Source organism: Gymnoscopelus braueri (genome assembly GCF_963280865.1).
Source record: "Gymnoscopelus braueri genome assembly, chromosome: 13".
Lineage (NCBI taxonomy): Eukaryota > Metazoa > Chordata > Actinopteri > Myctophiformes > Myctophidae > Gymnoscopelus > Gymnoscopelus braueri.
In genome coordinates this window covers 20,423,950-20,443,921 of record NC_137615.1, presented here as the reverse complement: position 1 = coordinate 20,443,921, position 19,972 = coordinate 20,423,950, and the positions used below count along the sequence as shown (strand labels likewise).

Sequence of the window (19,972 nt, the reverse complement as noted above, 5' to 3'; positions counted from 1 at the left end):
TGTCAGAGGAACAGAAGATCCTATCCTATATTTTATTAAGGGATTGATACTCTTAAGTATCACGCAAGTTTTTCAAACCTGTTATGAAGGCATTCTAGGATTTATTTCTGAATAACTGTAGACCAGTATATTTTTGATACAGATGTTTTTCTTTTTTTTTTATAAATATAGGGGCATTTTTTATATATTTTTGTGGAGATTAGCTATTCTTCTAACTAATGCATATTTGGTTACTCTTTATGTTTTTACAGTAAGTGTTCCGACATTCCCTGATTAAATTATTTTCTAGATTGTAAAATTCATAGGCTGCTTTTAAAAGTAAATGTAAGAGTTAAAATATTCCATTACAACTGGCAGAGGGGGTTGAGAATAATTAAAATTATGTTGATTTTATGGCAGTACTAACACTAATAACTATTGATTTGCAGTACCAAAGACACAACATAATGCCAACTGAGTCATAATTTGTGCAATGAAATGTACTGCATCACTTACCGATTGTGGTGCAATTGAATTTGACAGAAAATATTTTCTGTTTGGTCTTTTACAGATGTGTCTTTTTTAGTCTAATAATGCTCAACTTTATATATGTGACCAGTGACCACGAAGATTGTTTTTAATTTCAGAGGTTTACCTGACAAGAACTAAGACTGGTATTGCACATTTATTTTTTAGATGTATTATAGGACTTTGGTAGAGAGAAAAGACGAGACATATTGTAACAGGAGCCAGATTCACAGTTATGTTAGAAAGCAAAGGTTTTTCCTTTTCATTTAGAAGTCAGAGAGAGGGGGAAGGACATGCTACACAGGTCACCAGCTAGTATTCATCCTGGGACGTTGTAATTATGTAATTATCTACAGTATACGTCAGATGCTGGTATGCCACTGATGTAAATGGGTTGCACATCGTATCGCACAAAATAGCTGATCTACAAGTTCACAACACGTTTGAGCGTGATGCTTTGTGAGCTGGTAGAGCTGCTATTTTTGAGAGACACTGGCTTGTAACTATAAATCAGGCTTTGGTTGTGTCTACTCTCATTGAAATTAGTTTAAATGAGCCTAGTTTATCCTCCATAACGCAGTTGTTTGCCGAAAATAACAGATTTTCAAATGTGACGCGTTGTTGGCTTGAACAGTTATTTTTGGCAAGCGACACCATCGTATCATTTATTATGAAGTACTGTAATTAAGCTTTTATAAGTAATAATTCTGTTGAGAGTTAATATGATTTTATTGGAGTTAAAACACTGATCAAACATGTAAGGGATGGCTACAAGATATGTAAATTGAATTATTTGTTTGAATAGAGATGCAGCGGCAACAACACACCAGACGCTTAGTGGACATTGTGTCTCCACAAAATATTTTATTGACAAACGTTAATATATAAACAAATTTGCTTTCGCAAAACATTTGGATTCAAGAACATTAAATGTGCACATATTAAAACATAGTAGGGGTGTACAATAGGAATCCAATTAAATTGTCTCCTATATTGTAAATATGGTTTTAATAAACAATGCTTTTTTAAACCCGTTTGTTGAATCAGCTATGTTGAAAAAATAAAAACAAACAAATATTTTGTGGCCTTCATTTTGAATAATGCAAGGTATGATGTAATATGTAAAAAAAAAATCAGTTTTGGGGAACCAACATTGATTGCATTGAAAAAGAAATAAAATAAAAAACTAGACAAAAAAGAAATTGTGCACAATTTCCAAGAACCAAAGTTATGACATTTTGTATTTATACACGGTAAACACAAGGCTCTGATAAGACCGCAGGGCTTGGTTACCTCTTCCTGCAAATGCCACTGAACAAGGAATAGCGAGCTGATGGATTTCTTCAGTATGTTATTTTTGTTTAGTTTTTGTCTCCATTGTGAATAACAACAGTTCTGCAGACCTTCAGTGGGATCGCTCATAGCTCCTCCACTTCCTCCACTTTGTGGCTGAGCATCAAGTCATGACCCTGGAACTTGAAATAGCCACTAAATTTCTTCTTCTCCAGCATGAATGGAAACCAGAGTATGTCGTCGACCCACATTTGATTGAAAGGTATTTTGTCACTCTCAAACCACTGAGGCTTCATCTCTACAAATAAACAAACGGAAGAGAAATTAGTTAGTGGACCTCAGAGGAGTTATAAAGAATTTCCATCGCCATCTTCATTTACATCATAATGAAAACACTGATAGTTTTTCCACTATATCTACTATGGCTACTTTTTCCCTCTACACCAAAGATATTTAGATAGGGGAATGTTCGCCCCTCATATGTAATGCTAGGTTTCAAGTGTTTTTCAGACTGGGCAATATATCGATAATGATATTGTGATGTGATATGAGACAAGAGATAGTACGGGATTTGGGATATAGTATAATTGTAATATATGGCAAAAGTGTTGTCTTTTCCTGGTTTTAAAGGTTGCATCATTGTAAAGTGATGTAATTTTTAACTTACTTGTCTGTTATAGCTGTTCTATTATTTGCCTTGATTGATTAGGTTTTTCCATATTGCCCAGCCCTAGGGTATGTGCATGGTGACTTCTTTTACACACATTGTGGTGTCTAATTCAATTGGTCTTTTGAGGTGTATTGGAACTCATACCATCGGATTCAACTGGCTCGCCATTGTAGCTGTCAGCTCTGAAAACATGGACATCAAGCAGCTCCTTTTCTCCAACAAATTCAAATTTAATATTTCCGACCTTCTCAAGAACATCTACCGTGAGACCACTTTCCTCAAGTAGTTCCCTGTGAATGGAGATACATGTTCAACATTACAGTGGAGCCCAGAACAAAGGAAAATCATCACAGGACTTTAATGATGTTTTTACAGATAGAATTATGTATTTCTGATTCAACACACTCATTCTACATGCTGCCCCTTGGTAATGTCAGCCAGTGTTATGAAGATAATAGAAAGTAAAAAATGGTAATGTGACGTCACTGAACTATAGTATAAACAAATCTTGAATCAAATGCATCAACAGATGGATGACAAATAACCAGCAAAGAACTGACTCATCACACCACTTTCAATGACCCCATGAGCAGTTTGCTCAAAGGGGTCTGTCAAAAGTATTTATTTTTTCATTGATCCAAAACCCCTCATTTGACCAAATAAGATTCAAGATTTTTATGTATTACCAATCATCATCGAAAAACGGATACCACAATTTGGTACCTTTGAAATTAACTACTGAAATTCACCCTACAACACCCCAAAGAATAATATGCCAACTCATGCAAAGCAGAACATTGGAATGTACTATTTCCTCTAGATGCGCACTGATTGATTACTTAAAAGCATTAAACTGCAGTATAGGCCTATCACTGATTGGCTTCCCTACTCATGCTCTCTGCTCACATGATGCAGGGCTCTTGAAAAGACCCATAAATAGAACCCATTTTCAACCCATTTAAGTGCAATATGTATATATTTTTTCCCTCTACACTGTTGTACTACAATTTATCACTTTATTGGATGCTGTTACAGGTAGAATTTCTGTAGTCCTGTCCTTTGGCCTGACTTGTGTGTTTAGCAAAATGCGCAACCAAGACCAAGATAGGTTACAGTGCATTATCAGGATGGCGAGCTGGGTCATTGGGTGTGAACTGATGTCATAAGGCTGACCCTATTCACCCTCTACATCAGTGGCTCTCAACCTGTGGGTCGGGTCCCCAGATGATTTGGGGGGGTCCCCAGATGACAGTGAAGTGACAATTTAAGGACTTTTAAGACCTTTTTAATACCTAAAAAAAAGCAATGAAAAAAAAAAAGACCATTACAGCATCAAACGTAATAAACAAACTATACTATAAAAACTGGTCAAACATTGGCGAACTTGTCAAATAATATAAGAAAGAGACAACATTTGTGAAAATAGCCGATCACAGGCGTTGTGAGCTTGTAGATTGGCTATTTTCACAGTCTGTGGAACCGAGTCAAACTAAATGTAATGCCTCAACTCCTACATTCCAAGCGCTCACAGCCGCCTCATGTCAGGGTGGGGGCACTGGGGGGGGGGGGTACAACCAGTTCAAATATGATTATTCTGGGGGTCACGGCCTGAAAAGGTTGAGAACCACTGCTCTACATAACAGGTTCAAGCCAATCTTGGCAAAGAAACGAAAGAAAATAAGAACATCCAGGTTTGACAAGCCTTTTGTTCCTTCAGCAATTAGACTGTTAAACGAGAGGGACACCAATGTACAATCTGATGGTAATGTGATCAGGGCCACATGTGCAATGTTTAATCCTTATGCCATACCAGTGTACACACACACACACACACACACACACACACACACACACACACACAGTATTGTGCCCTGACCACCTGAATTTCCCTGCTGGGATAATAAAGTTGACCTTGACAGCCTTCATCAAAGGGGCAACATACATAAATTACAGAAACAATGATCTAAATATTGGGTCGTTTAGCATAAACAATAAACATTAATGGTGGTCAACTTTACTAATCACTTACCGCCTCGCAGCCTCTTCAATGGACTCTCCTGGTTGAACTTTACCTCCAAAGCCATTCCATTTTCCTACTCCAAAGCCTCTCTTCTTCATGCCTAGCAACACTCTCCCCGGTTGGACCACCAGCACCAGAGTCAGCAGCTTCATCGCACCTACACGTGGGTAAAGTGATGGGAATACTTTTTAACTGACAAAAAGTCAGAATTAGAGCTAGATTGTAACAACATAAGTAACATTGATTACATTACATCGATATTTCGAAATGTTAACTCTCTCTATGAATTGAATACACAGGACCTCAATGGAAACAAGTCCTCGGGAGTTTCTTGGGTTATCCTTTTAAATGTATGACTCACTATACTCGTGCTGTTTGTATTTCTGTCTAATAAAGTATTCAATCAATTAATCAATCAATCAATCAATCAATCAGTCGCTTACTAGTTGAACTGATGAAGAAAATCCAAAGTGCTGGTTCAATCCCCAACCAGTAACGAGACTACTATAACACCACCAGCGCTCATGTGAGAGCCACAAGATGCACTGAGACATAAACAATGTGGATGGGTCTATCGCAACGTTCACCACGATCTACGAGTCCAGTCCTTGTTCTGAAGATCAGCGATAATGCGTTACCTTCAAATGTGCTCGGCTTGGAACTGTCTAAATGTGAGGTAGGAACCAGGGTTGCCATGTCTGCTTATTATGAGCGACTTGGGGCTTGTTTTTTCCTGTAAAATCGCTTGTAAATATTGGTTGGTTGCGTTTTTTTGGGGGCTTGTTTCTAAAGTGTAGTTGCTTATTTTGGGCTTCTTAACTAAATGTTGTTTAAACCAGTGGTTCTCAAACATTTGCATGTCGAGGACCCCCACATTAATATGTATTTGTCCACGGACCCCCATCTGAAAATATATTGTGCCAGGGACTTTAATACAATGTTATTAAAAATATATTTTCTAAATATCTCACATCTTTTTCAAGATTTTTTTGAAAATAGCAGATCTACAAGCTGCGATGCGTTGCGATGCGCTATTTTCAAATAGCCGATGTATAGAAGAGTGGTTAAACTCATACCGTCGCTTCTTTTGGGCTTGTTTTCGTAGACCTGGGCTGGTTGCTTATTTCTTTCGGAAAACCTGGCAACTCTGGGTAGGAAGCAATGTCAGTGCTTTCTTTTAGCACGGGTAACGTACAAACTACCACACAATCACCGCCCTCTTCCGCTGCTTATCCTTCCAGAGAGTTCATCACTTCATTCATGGACATAAACACGAATTAAACGCATGTTGCGATTGACACAGACGCAGCTTTAACACGATGAAAGATTATGCAAGTATGTGATTATATAAGCGCGAATAATGTGGCGTCCATCATCCGTGCAGAAGAGACATCTGCACACCACGTTATGTCTCGTGAAAAAGATTAGTCCACACAACTTGAAAGGCAAGAGCACGTCCGAACAGCGCTGGCTGGGGCGGCAGCTCAACGACCCCTTTGTCAAATTGTCTCATGTCCACAACTACCGATGTAGAAGTGCCTTCAAACTGCTGGAGATAGATGAGCAGTTCAAGATATTAAGACCCGGGTACAGCGTCCTGGACTGCGGCGCTGCGCCCGGGGCGTGGAGTCAGATAGCGGCTCAGAAGGTCAACTCGGCAGGGACAAGTGAGTGATCCATCCCGAGGTAGCTCTGCTGGGTCCATAGCGTTAAGGAGTTCTCCTTGATGCTATGTTACTTTCGATCCGCGGTAGCGCGCCGCAGCCTCTCGTCTATAGTAAAAATAAGAAATACACTTTCGCTACTCACCAAAAACAGGACGGTTTTAATATGTTGAAAGCCTACTTTCCTTAGTGGGATTACTCGGAGCCCCCCACCTCCCGTCTGAAATACACTTTTTAGCCAAAATGTAAAATAATCCACCGGATGGAGAAAAAAAATTAGTTACTCCACTGCGCCGCCTACAGATCTTGTCAATAGACAAATTCCATTCTAACGCCATGTACCAGAGCTAATCCCGAGGTATCACCCATTGAATATTCTGTTAGTTAATGCTGTGGTTCTCAACCTGTGGGTTGGGATCTCCAGGATTTTGGGGGGGTCCCCAGATGATAAAGTGACAATGTACGGACTTTTTAATACCAAAAAAAAAAGTCCATCACTGCATCAAAAGTAATCAACAAACTATACTTTACAAATTGGTCTAACATTGGCCAAATTGTCAAATAATATAATAATAATTGTCATCATGATTTGTGTGCTTGGGGATCTCATCTTAAACAAGCTCAGTGCTTAATGAGTCTTCCAGTTTAGTAGACCTTGTACTGTGAATTTGTACTTCCATGTACTGTTGTTCTCATGTCTTACTAAATAAAGTACATCAATCAATAAATCAATAAGAAAGGGGCAAACATTTTGAAAATTGTGAGCTTGTAGATCAGCTATTTTCACTATCTATCTATGGAACAGAGTCAAACTAAATGTAATGCCTCAGCTCGTACAATTCCAAGTGCTTGTCAGGGGGGGGGGGTCAGGGCCTGAAAAGGTTGAGAACCACTAAGTTAGTGTACGCAGTAAAAGTGTTACTTTAAAGTTGCAGGACACAGAGTCGACAGAGTCCCGCTTCCTTTTTGGGGGGGATATTATGAGCTTTTAGGCACTTGTCAACCAGTATGTGTCCTAACTATAAAGATAACTATAACTATATCGTTCACCATTGTATTCTTTTTATAGTCTGTGTGACTGAACTCTGCCATCCACATCCACGATTTTTAAAACAATTTTTTTTATAGTTATAGTGCTCAGTGTGAATGGCCCTGAAGAGTAGGGAGGCCACTTCCAATCCAGCCACTGCAGATGTGCCAGTTATATTGTATAAAACACTCTACAGATTGTTTAAAATTATGTTTTATTTGTTAAAATAAGGTCTGGATTGCAGCTTTATCTCTGCGAGTGTAGAAATGTAACAAAATGTTGGTTCAATTTGTACACTCTTGAGTTATATTTATAACTCAAGAGTGTACAAATTGAAGCAACATTTTGTTCCATTTCTATACTCTGCTATACTTCACTCTTCTATACTCGATTTTATAACTCCATTGATAAATTAACAGTGAGGATTTACTGTGTATAGTAAGCAAAATGAAGCCACAGCTAACATTTTGGTGATTATTTTGTTTTATCCCCCCCCCCCTAGATCCAAAGTTGCCCTGTGGTGCAGTTGTTGGGGTAGACCTCCTACTACACATTGCACCTCTGGATGGTGTCCACTTCCTGTCTGATCATGACATCACTGACCCTGTTACACATGCCAGGCTAATGGAACTTCTTCCTAATGGCCAAGCACATGTCATCCTGAGTGACATGGCACCTAACGCCAGTGGTTTCAAAGAGCTGGACCATGAGAAACTCATCTATACGTGTCTGTCTTTGGTCGACTTGGCTGAAAGAATCTTACGCCCCGGAGGCTCCCTGGTTTGTAAATACTGGGATGGGGCTCTTGCACACACACTTAGAGATAAACTCTGTCGTGTTTTTAGCAGTGTGAAGACATTGAAGCCAAAAGCCAGCAGAAAGGAATCTTCCGAGCTGTTTTTCCTTGCTAGAATGTACAAACCCCCAATAAAATGACTGTAGTTTACTAGTTTTCGTATTGTCTTTCTGAGGTTTGGGCCTCGGCTTTAGATAAAACACTGAGCTCTGGGCAAAAACATCGCAGTGGAGCGATTTGGCTTTGTACAATGTTGATATTACCTCAAAATTCATAATTTACAACTGTCCCAACAGACGAGTAATCCAATATATCCTGAGGGCAATGAAAACATCCTGTAAAAGAAAAGAAAAAGACCAGCAGATGGCACTCTTTAGGCATCAGTAAGACATAGCTCTGAAGCTATAGGCAAATCACTATGGCCTGGTTCAATGAGCAGGTTATTTTCACTTTGTTCTAAACAGTTGATGCAATATCAACATTAAATTCAAGATTTACCTGTGCCATATTCCTCAAGAACACAAATATGTTTCTTCTTATATTATTTTATGGACGAGTTGTAGGAATTCAATCTGGTATTTGTTTTGTAGGAGAGTGTCGTTTACCAATCCTGGTGGTTTTAATAATTTGCATTGCCAGTCAAGTAGAAATATATATATATATATATATATATATATATATATATATATATATATATATATATATATATATATATATATATATAATCATTCTCATTAAGAGCTTATAAAGGGAAAACTGAATGCATAAAGGAATCACGTACAGCATGACTAATGAAAAACAAGAAGCTTTTCGTCTGCTGATTATAGAAGAGAGAGGTCTTATTTGGAATAATTTCTGCTCAGTAGACGGCTCCCATCTGACATTCCCTTTTTAGTCAGTGAGCTGAATACTCGGGGAATTGCTTTTACTTTGTTTTTCTTTGTTTGGGGCTTTAATGCTTCATCTGATTCTATTCTGATCAGAGTTTGAAACTCCTATTGGTTTACTTGGTCATGAATTAAATAGAACTCCATCAGAGTTGATAATGAAATAAACATGAAAATGGAAATTACGTTTCAAATGACAGAATACAGAAGCAGTGTACCCAATATAGACTTTGCAAAGATAACACAAATTATACCCTATTGGCGGTGGTGGACAAAGTACTCTACCCAGTACTTTTCAAATATTACTCAACTACAAGTGAAAGTTGCACTGTCAAATTTGTAAAATAACTTTCAAAATAATGTATTTTAGTGCATATGTTTCAGCATTTCTTAGAGAGCATTTTCTTCGACGCAATCAAAAATCACAATATGGAATAATTTACTTAGGCTCTTATGTAGCCTGACAGCGCGTCGCGGGTTCGAGTCCTGATCCCAACGGCCTTTGCTGCGTGTCACTCCCCATCTCTCTCTCTCCCCGTTTCCTGTCTAACTTCATTTCACTATCAATAAAGGCATAAAAAGCCCCCCCAAAAAATCACTATGTTTGACCAAATACCTTTTATATCGATATTGTGATGATAATATTTTTATTTTCTTTTTTTTCAGATAATTCTCAAATAGATCTTCAAGCTCACCATGCATGCACCATGGTGCATGGTGAAATCTGCTTTTAGATCTGCTATTTTTGAAAAGGTTTCAACATGTCAGCCATCTTTGGGTCATGGACCAATTTGTATGGGTCGCGAGTAAATATCTCCTTTCTTCCGTTTCCTATATTAAAAAAATTAATATATTATTTCAAAAGATGTAAAAAAGTTTAAACAAAAGAATCACAACTTTTCATCAATTGAAAACGATTCCAACATTTTCCAAAAGTATTTCATAAATAAAATGAAAAAATCTGATTTCATAAATAAATAAGGTTAAGAAGTAGTGAAAATAGCAGATGTACAAGCTCACAATGCACCAAGAAGCAATGCGTTGAGAGCTTGTAGATCTGGTATTTTCACGAGTTTGGGTTCCGGGCAAACATACTAATTTCTCTTTTGGAACCACTGCTCTATACTAGATGAACGTGAGTGACTGAAACATGTGAACAGATGACCAATTTTACTCCTCATTGCTTGTTGTTTACTCCTCACTTTGGTGTTTAGATTCAAATCATTTCAAAATCACTGTGGGATTTATGTAAATTCTATTGGAGCTCAGCCATGCGATGGGATGAAATGATGATTAATTCACAGGTTAATTCACTCTTGTCCGGCCAGCTGGTGTTTTAAGTAAATATTAGTGAATCATAGGGGGAACGGTTGAGTGCCACAAATTCTAAATTCAGTTCAGAGTTGCTAAGGCTATAATAATCTTTATAATTGTTTTGTTGTTATCTTTGGTGCTGCTTTCAATTCATCATGTGGCTGTTTTGGCAAGCAGTTTCACATTTTCTAATTTCTCTGTAAACCACTGTAATGCCTCTTCAATGGTGTGGGATGGTCAAATTAAGTAACACTTAACATTCATACCTATTTAGATATGTTGCCAGGTTCCTGCAAAATGGTTCAAGTCAAGAGCTGATGAATACGGAAGTGCTCCATTCCTGAGCTTCATTTTTGTTAATTTAAATAAAGAAGGAAGGAAAATAGTGAGAAGGGAGAGTAAAAACAATCTATGGTCTCCTTCAACTCGTGCATCTTTATGTGCTTATATTAACTAAGCATTTATTTAGTTTCTTTTTATACCTGGAGGCATACAAAAATGGTGGCAGGAGGGAGAAGGACTTCATGTTAAAAGGAGCCACTTCAACCATTTTCAAAATCTGTATATAATTGGTCCTCACTAATGCTCATTATAATTTAGCACCATTTCCCTCTACTTGCTCTGCGTCTCAGAGGTAAGCTGTGGACAGTTCAGAAACCTGCTCACCAATATCATCAGAGGATTCCAAGCTAATGGATAGTACAGCATTTATCTGCCTTCAAAGTTAGAATGCTGAAATAGAGGAAAGAAATAGAAGAAAATTTGTTCTTTCATCAATAAAACTTTTAAGTCTGAAATCTTGTTTGAAATGACCACCGATGTCATTGGTAAGCAGTTTTTTTTTTTACAGAAATGTCATCTTATAATGAGCATTAGTGAGGACCAATTCCTTTTAGCCCCTAGGCTAAAGCAGAATGTTACTTTTTGAATCACCATTTTAGCCTTCTGGGCTACAGGCAGGGCTACTCTGCTATTTTGACATCACATTACCAATTCCAACCCAGGCGTCTATCATGGAAAACCAAACACGTACCGCTCAGTTTACAGGGGAATAATCTCTGGCCAAGGGAGATGTTAGGCTTCTGGCTTTAAGGCAGGCTACTCACTGCACAGGCTAAGATATAATGGGTAAAACTGAGTCTTTGTCATGTATGGACAAATTGTTTCTTCATTCATACAGCAGTGTTAATTGTCCAATATACAGTATGTCTGCTTAAAGATAGCTTCATGAGCACAATAGTTTTACATTTTGGCAGAAATGTCTTAATTAGATTTTTTGTTTCCTCTGCAGTTAATTAACTTTTCAAGGGACAGGTGTGAAGCTGTCTTTTTGGGGTCATTGGGCTATCTGCTGGGTGGTGGATATACAACTGGGATTGAATGGTACAGGACAAATGGTACAAGAGCACTGATATTTTACTTATGTGTTGAACTATGAAAGTTACAGACTAGAGTTTGTGGATTCCACTGGGCAAAATGTTTAAACAAAATGAACCCTAGTGTCACTGTCCGTATGGGGTGAACAGTCAGTGGAAATAACAGATCTACAAGATCACCACGCATCACAGCGCATCACAACGGAATGCGCTGTGAGCTTGTAGCTTACATTGCCTATTTTCAGTGACAAGATTTAATATAGACAGACCCCTGGGGGACTTTGATCAATGAAGTATAATACCGTAGGTTTAAGTGATTATTTGTACTAAAAGTTAATAAATATATATATATTTTTATTACATTTTTTGAACATTATAGGTGAAGAATTTAGCCTGACATGTTCAAAATATGAAAACAAGGTTGAAGGTGGTTAAGTCTGTCTGTGGGTTTCATAAATATTTAACCAATGAAAAGTATTAAGAGCTTGTACATTAGATCACAAGAAAGTTTTTTTTCCTGTTAAAGTTTTTGAACATACAAGGTTGCTGCCCGACAGCGACAATAATTATTTATTTTCTCAGGCTTAATATTTTTAGAAATATACAAATTGCTTCTTGGCAATATGCCACAATTTAAATGCTAAATATGATCCAAGTTAGTTAATTTTCTCCACTTAGCAACTCAGGTAATGACTGATGAAAGCCCCTTGGATTACTTAAAGGCAGAGTGGAAGCAAGGGAGTGTTTTGGAGTGCACACGGTCATTAATCTTTCCAAAGATGCTGAAGGCAAATTTTTACACCGTACTACAGTAAGTACCCCAAAGGCCCATGTCAGCACTGTATGGAGATCTGGTTGTAGCTGAATATTTCCCTCACGAATGGTAGACAGATCTGAATTACAGTCTGAAGAATCTAGAAGGCCCCCACAGTTCTCTGTTGGTTGCGTTGGTTGACTGGTTTAATTCCTGGAAGGTACAAACATTCACCATTTGGCAGAGTACTCATTCCACCAGAGGCATTAGAAGACAACACTTTTAGCAAGACATCTCTCTCACAAAGGAAAGAATAGGTCAATGAATGAAAAGAAAAAAGCACCCCTTGTTATACAAGATGTTTGCAATGTTACAAGCTTTTTAAACTAGCTTGTTTTTATTCTATTTTGTTTAGACTTCAATTTCAGTTTAGTTTGTGTTTTTCATTGTAAGATGGGGTATTTGTTAGGGTGACATTCCAAAAGCTCAGAGAAATGGCGAAAATATTATTTCAAAAAGCTATTATCAGCTATTTTTGAAGATTGTATTTCTTTCTTTTTTACAACAGGGCTTAAAACTTGCACAGCTAAAATATTGGAAGATAAGATTTCATATCCACCCAAAATATTAGGCTTACAAAGACTAAAACTAAGGACTCTATGATTGTCTCCACCAGGCCGAAAGGCATGGCGAGAGAGTATGTTTTCACCCTGTCCGTCCCTCCGTGTGTGAGTTTGTGGACAGCTAATCTCCGGCACCGTTGGCTAGATCTCAGCAAAACTGAGCACACACACTCCCTGGATGCCAATTCAGAACCTCTGCCCCACGTTTTTCACATGGGCCTGTAATAGCGCCACAATAACCTACCTGACCTGGCGGAGACCTGTGCTCCGAGGAGCACTTTTTCTAGTTTTCAATACTTTTACTTCTACACCACTACATCTCAGAGGCAAATATTGTACTTTTTACTCCACTACAATTATTTGAAAACTTTAGTTACTAGTTATTTTGCAGATTTAGATTATTACTACAAAACGTAGCCTACATTAACCACTTCAGCCCCATGCATACTTAGGCTATTTGAAAATGGCCGATCTACAAGCTCACAACGCGTCGCAAGCTTCTAGATTTTATTTTCAAAGCATTTTTGGAAACTTGTAAAATGGTTTTCTGCAATATGAGTACTTTTACTTTCAGTACTTAAGTATATTTTAATGCGAATACTTTTTGTACTTTTCCTCAAGTAAATGTGAATACCGGACTTTTACTTGCAACCGAGTATTCACACATTGTGGTATTGATACTTTTACTTAAGGAAATCATCTGAGTACTTTTTCCACCACTGCTATTCAAGTATTCAGAAACTATGCTTGTGTATAAGACATTCCCTGATTCATTTACTCTGGGGTGTGTCTTGTTTTGTCTTAATGCCACAGGAACATACACATTTGCTTTGAAGTAGCTAACTTGCTACCAATCTGAGGCATGATTTAATATTCATAAAGCATTCTTTAGTATTTATGAAATTCCTCAGAACGTTTTTACATACTAATGTATCAGAGGGCAACCCACTGAAAGAAACCTGTAGTTGAGATGAAAAGATATCAAATATCCATGAATTTCTTTAATCAAGACAGTAAAACAATCAAAAGTAAAACATCAAAGTGTTATCAAACGGTTACTCATGAAATGTTTGTTTGTTTGTTTTTAAATATACAGTAAATCTTTTTAGCCTATGGTTGCATCTTTTGTGCCATTAAATTACAAAAAAAATGTCTGTGTGTGTGTGTCTTAGAAGAGACAATTAGTATATAAGGCACATTTCTGCTCATTAGTCATAATGTAAAATAAAATACATTCATGGTAGTAATGCATGTGGTAAAATACTTAGCCAACATGTATTATGTATTTGAATGAACATTAAAACCAAAGCAACTGATATTAATAAATTAAATTAAATGGATATTGATGAATACATGAAAAAAAAAAAAATCAATGATGGTGTCACTTGCCGAGAAGATCAGATCTACAAGCTCACAACATGACACTAACATACAGATTATAAATTAATCTTTAGACCCAATTCATGTAGTATCAGTCAGCTGTTGAGAAGACCCCACACTTGTAACTTTTAAGACTGCTGGAGGGCGTGAAAATCACAAAAGCATTGATACAAACAACCAATCTAATTGTATAAAATGTTACTTTTATTGAACATTTCAAAGGATCTCATTTTTTTATTAATAAATAAATAAAAGAAATGAATACAATGCCATTTTCCAGTAGTGGATACAAAATGTTGCCAGGGCCTCTTCTTGCTTGAAATCACAGTCATCTCGGTTCCAATTCCACCATATTGCATCCCAATGAGATATAGAGTTATATCAATGTTGTTGTTTTTAATGCTCTCTGCATACTGTTTTAAATATCTGTTTTAAATCTTCCAATCTTCCAACACAACACAACACAACACAACACAACATCTATTGATGATATAAAACAGTGAGTCTGACCTCAGGAGATCAGGAGGGAGGAATCTGGTTGTGTCAGGGACGGGGAGCACTCGTTTTGTCTCACTCAATGTGCCAAATCTGGTGATACCTTTTCCATTGACCACAGCTTCCCAATTCGGACAGCACACTTGTTGAAGCGCAAGGCCATTAGCTGCTCAGCACGGGCACTCATGACTCACTGTCGGCACACCTGCCTTGTTTTTACATGATGTAAAAAGTTTTGCAAACCATTCTTTATTCAGTTGAGCATGACACGAAACAAGTGGTCCTCCCCGCCCATCCAATATAGCGCTAACCGCCTCAGGGCATTCTGACAGAATGCTCTTTGGTGGGTATCAGCGTGTCAGTGTGCTTATTTACCAGATGTAGTGGAGTAAAAGTAAAAGTATTTAAAATTGGAAATACTCCAGTAAAGTAAAAACAAAAAAAACCCTAAAAAAAACAAGTACATGTACTTAGTTACTTTCCACCACTGCAGATAAGAACACCCCAGTTTTAACCCCAACTTAAATCATAAACTGGCCATTCATTTTCCCCACGGTGCTGACCAACAAGCCGTGGGCATACAATGCCAAATTCAGAACACGCTTGTGCAAGGCTTTGTGTTAGGCAAACAGTTTGTGTTGTGTGACGTCAGACCAGAGCTCAGGCAGCCTATATAAGGTGTTGTAGGGCCTTTAAACACTGAAAGGTAGGGACAGGAATACTGCTATATAGGGAGTCATTTCCACTTGATATCAACCTCTGTTGTTATACAACTTTGTTGCTAAAGCAACATGGCATTCACCGAGACGGAACATAGTTGTAGCGGTGAAGAAGGAGGTGAACCACACGTAATGTTAATCTTGGAGGGTTTCAATGAGAGTGCAGAGGTCCGTGCTTTAATTGCCAGCCTCCCAGAGGTCCACGGGAACAATATCACAAGGGAGTCTGCAACAGAGAAATTCCTGCTTATCATGGATAGATACCAGGAGCAGCCACATTTGCTGGATCCACATCTAGAATGGATGGTGAACATGATGTTGGACTTGGTAAGGAGCAAAAAATCTATGCTGGCTCATCTGAGCTTCAGATTTCTCTACATTGTCTCGAAGGTGAGGGGTTATAAAATATTCATGCAGCTCTTACCTCATGAGGTTTCCGACATTCAGTCAGTTCTGGACCTGCTGTCTAGGCAGGATCCCAAAGACGCAGAGGTTTGGGAAACCCGCTACATTCTGCTGCTGTGGCTCTCTATGACCTGCCTCATACCCTTTGACCTTTCACGTCTGGACGGCCATCTAGACGTGGACGTCAGCCAGGCCAGAGAGCCCACCATGGATCGCATCCTAGCTATTGCCAAATCATATCTAATTGTCAGTGATAAATCCAGAGATGCTGCATCTGTACTGGTATCAAAGTTTATGACACGCCCTGATGTAAAACAGAGGCGCCTCGGAGACTTCTTGGACTGGTGCCTCACCACTATATCCCAGACAAATGACCAGTCAGTGGATGGCATAATAGTGCTGGATGGTACCCTTCAGTCCTTGGCACAGCTTTTCAAGCATGGAAAACGGGACGACTTTCTACAGTATGCACCTATGGTTCTACAGTGTCTGGAACAGAAGCATCTGTCAGAGAGCGGCCACTCGATGTTGAGGAAGCTTGGAGTCAAACTAATCCAAAGATTGGCCCTCACCTTCCTCAAGTCACGCCTGGCCAAGTGGAGGTACCAGAGAGGAAGTCGCTCCCTTGTAGTCAACCTGGCTGTGTCTGAGGCTACTACAAATGTTGAGGCTGTGACTCCAGATGTGGGGATGCAGGATCAGGAGGACTATGACATTCCGGAGGAAGTGGAGAACGTCCTTGAGCAACTGCTGGTGGGATTGAAAGACAAGGCAACAATTGTCCGCTGGTCTGCAGCTAAGGGCATTGGCAGAGTGACTGGGAGGCTTCCAAAAGAGCTGGCAGATGAGGTGGTTGTGTCAGTGTTGAGCTGCTTAAGCTCCCAGGAAACTGACAATGCTTGGCACGGTGGTTGTCTGGCACTGGCAGAGTTGGGCAGAAGAGGCCTGCTGCTGCCCTCCAGACTCAAACAGGTCGTTCCACTCGTTGTGAAGGCCCTGACCTATGATAAAAAGAGGGGTAAGTGCAGCACTGGCTCCAATGTGCGTGATGCCGCCTGCTATGTGTGCTGGGCTTTCGCCAGGGCCTATGAACCTTCAGAGCTCAAGCCTTTCGTCAACCAGATTGCCAGTGCACTGCTCATCACAGCCTTGTTTGATCAAAACATCATCTGCAGAAGAGCCGCATCAGCTGCTTTCCAGGAGAATGTTGGAAGACAGGGCACATTTCCTCATGGTATTGACATCGTAACTACTGCAGACTACCATGCCGTTGGAAATCTGAACAACTGCTACCTGACCATTAGTGTCTACATAGCTAGTTTGCTAGAGTACACCAAGCCAATCATAGACCACCTGGTAGCCATGAAGGTCAATCATTGGGATGCAGTGATAAGGAAGCTTGCGACCAAAGCTCTTCACAACCTAACGCCTCAAGCGCCTGAATATATGGCGACAACAGTTTTACCCAAGCTGTTGTCCATGGCGATGGGTATTGACCTCCACAGTGTTGACCTTGACTGTATTGACCTACACAGTGTTGACCTCCACATTACTAGTCTCCACAGTCGCCATGGAGCTATCTTGGCATGTGCTGAGATCACCTATGCCCTGCATAAACTGGCCACACAGAACAACAGATCTACAGTGGACTACATCTCTTCAGAATGTGTGGACGGGTTAAAGAGCATTCACCAGAGGCTGTTTGACAGGAAGCAGTACCGGGGATGTGATGGTAAGCTGCTGAGGCCAGCAGTATGTACTCTCATAGAAAAGATGTCCCTCTCCAAAATGCCTTTCAAAGACGACCCTGTAATTACCGGCTGGCAGTGGCTGATTGATGACACCCTAAAGAGCCTTGACCTGATGTCCAGCAAGGATGCAGTAGTGTCAGCCCTGGCCGCTCTGTGTGAGGAGAACTACCAGACAGAGACGGGTCAAGCTGACTCCAAAATGCAGGAGGTCTTGGTTTCCCAATACATTGCAGGGCTGAAGAGTCCAGCAGTGCTGACTCGTTGCGGCTCAGCCATGGCTCTGGGCTGTCTGCCACGATTTATGATCTATGGCAAACTGCAACAGATCCTGGAGGGCCTTCTACAGACTTGTAAAGCTAGCCAGAAGGAAGTAAATTTCACAGAGGCAAGGACATATGCGGTCAGAGCCATCGCTCAAGTGTGCTTGACAGCAGGTGTGCAGGCCAGTGGGTCCCTGGACTCTGTTGTGTGTGTGGAAAATGTAGCAGGTGTGTACGCAGTCCTGCTTGATTGCATGGATGACTATACCATAGACCACAGAGGGGACGTGGGGGCCTGGGTGAGAGAGGCAGCCATGTCCAGTCTGTTGGATGTCAGCCTGTTGGTGGCCAGCAATGCTCCAGAGCTGCTCTCCCCAGACATGGTGCAGCGTATGATGTGTTGCCTGGCCCAGCAGGCAGCTGAAAAGACAAACCGCTACAGAGCCCATGCTGGCACAGTCTTTCTGCGCCTCCTCCACAGCACAGAGCCTGCAGTGCTTCATATCCCCCACCGGGAGGAGCTGCTGAGCATTTTCCCTGTTGAGAAGATAGATAGTCTAAACTGGAATGATCCATCCCAAGCATTCCCCCATATCACCCAGCTGCTGAGACTGCCTCGGTACCAGTATCACACTGTTCTGGGTCTCACCGTGTCAGTCGGAGGAATCACAGAGTCCACGATGCGATTTTCCTCCAAGTCGCTGTTTGACCATCTGAAAGGGATCCAGCAAAACACTGCTGCTCTTGGACAGTTTGGAGACACACTTTTGAGCATCTTCAGAGACCACCTTCACAATGACAGGGTGTCTGTTCCTTTCCTGAAAATGTTGGATCAGATTCTGGCTAACAGCTGCTTTGAAATCTTCACAACTCAAGAGGATCATCAGTTCTGTTTGGACATGTTGGCACTGTGTTGCAAGGAGATCAAGAGGTCCAAGGACTTTCAGAAGCTAAAACCGTGTATAGCTGTGTTCTGTGGGCTGATCCAGTTTCCAGGCAATGTGCGGAAGAAAGTTCTGCAGCAGCTGCTGCTGCTCCTCTGCCATCCCTTTCCTAACATCAGGAAGACCACAGCCAGCCAGATGTATGAGATGCTGCTGATTTATGATAATGTCATTAAGACAGAAGTGTTGGATGATACTATGACCCTGCTATGTGACACTAATTGGGATAGTGATGACATTGATACGGTACGGGCACAAAGGAATCAGCTCTGCGATTGGTTGGGAATAAACAGGCCCAAAGCAATTGATAGGAGCCCTGTCCAGCCCTGTCCACTCCAGGTATGAGGTTCTTTCCAAATATGTCCATAAACACAGCATCATCTCATCCAAGGATGAGATATGGAAAGTGACTGCAGCCCTCACAGAGGCTCTTTGTTTGCCTACTGTACAAAACATGAAACATAATTAGTTATAAAAAGTCTGATGAATCTAAATGCAATCCGTCAATTAACATATTTTTTTGCTACGAGACAGAGAGATGACAACAACATTCGGTGAGCAAAGTTGCATAAATGAGCTCCATCTCTACTTACTTTATTAATTTATTTGTTTATTTTGACGGGACAGAGCATGTTAATGAACAGTACACATAATAATGTAGCGTAAATACACCGGATGTAGTGATGCAAATTCTCTGCAGTCCCCACAAAAAACACAGAACAGTGAACAATAAAATACATTACAAAACAATAGAGCATCTCAGTGCACTACTGTTCAATGGGAATTAATCAGAAATTAACAAAGTGGTCTGGGCCTGTGTTAATAATAAGCCATAACATATAGGGCCCTCTTAGGCCAGAAGGAATAGTTATATTCCTATATTCAATATCCTCTCACTCCTATAATTATGATTATGATGATTGTGATTATTGTCTGGCCCAGCACAGGCAACAACTGAAGCATATTAGGCATAATCAGAGCTTTATAGATTATCATAATCTATCAATAAACTGCAGAAACGTGTGTATGTGTGTGTGTCCCGGGCATAACTCGGGCACTGTCCGACTGAATGACCTAAAACCTA

General features: G+C 39.9%; 3 protein-coding genes across 3 annotated transcripts; 2 read left to right on the top strand and 1 right to left on the bottom strand.

Annotated features, from left to right (window-relative positions):
• Window positions 1-145: 145 nt before the first annotated feature.
• On the bottom strand, window positions 146-5,098 carry nudt1 (nudix (nucleoside diphosphate linked moiety X)-type motif 1). The gene is made up of 4 exons (XM_080446052.1): window positions 4,934-5,098; window positions 4,500-4,647; window positions 2,615-2,760; window positions 146-2,098 (listed from the first exon to the last, which is right to left on the bottom strand). Exons 2-4 carry the CDS (start codon window positions 4,640-4,642, stop codon window positions 1,926-1,928), a joined length of 462 nt encoding a protein of 153 aa, XP_080302178.1. The 5' UTR covers window positions 4,643-4,647; window positions 4,934-5,098; the 3' UTR covers window positions 146-1,925.
• A 610-nt stretch (window positions 5,099-5,708) lies between these two features.
• On the top strand, window positions 5,709-8,630 carry mrm2 (mitochondrial rRNA methyltransferase 2). The gene is made up of 2 exons (XM_080447405.1): window positions 5,709-6,157; window positions 7,687-8,630. Exons 1-2 carry the CDS (start codon window positions 5,851-5,853, stop codon window positions 8,118-8,120), a joined length of 741 nt encoding a protein of 246 aa, XP_080303531.1. The 5' UTR covers window positions 5,709-5,850; the 3' UTR covers window positions 8,121-8,630.
• A 6,970-nt stretch (window positions 8,631-15,600) lies between these two features.
• LOC308099455 (tubulin-specific chaperone D-like) lies at window positions 15,601-19,233 on the top strand (the record flags this gene model as incomplete). The annotated part of the gene is made up of 1 exon (XM_080448200.1): window positions 15,601-19,233. One exon carries the CDS (start codon window positions 15,601-15,603, stop codon window positions 19,231-19,233), a length of 3,633 nt encoding a protein of 1,210 aa, XP_080304326.1.
• Window positions 19,234-19,972: the final 739 nt, after the last annotated feature.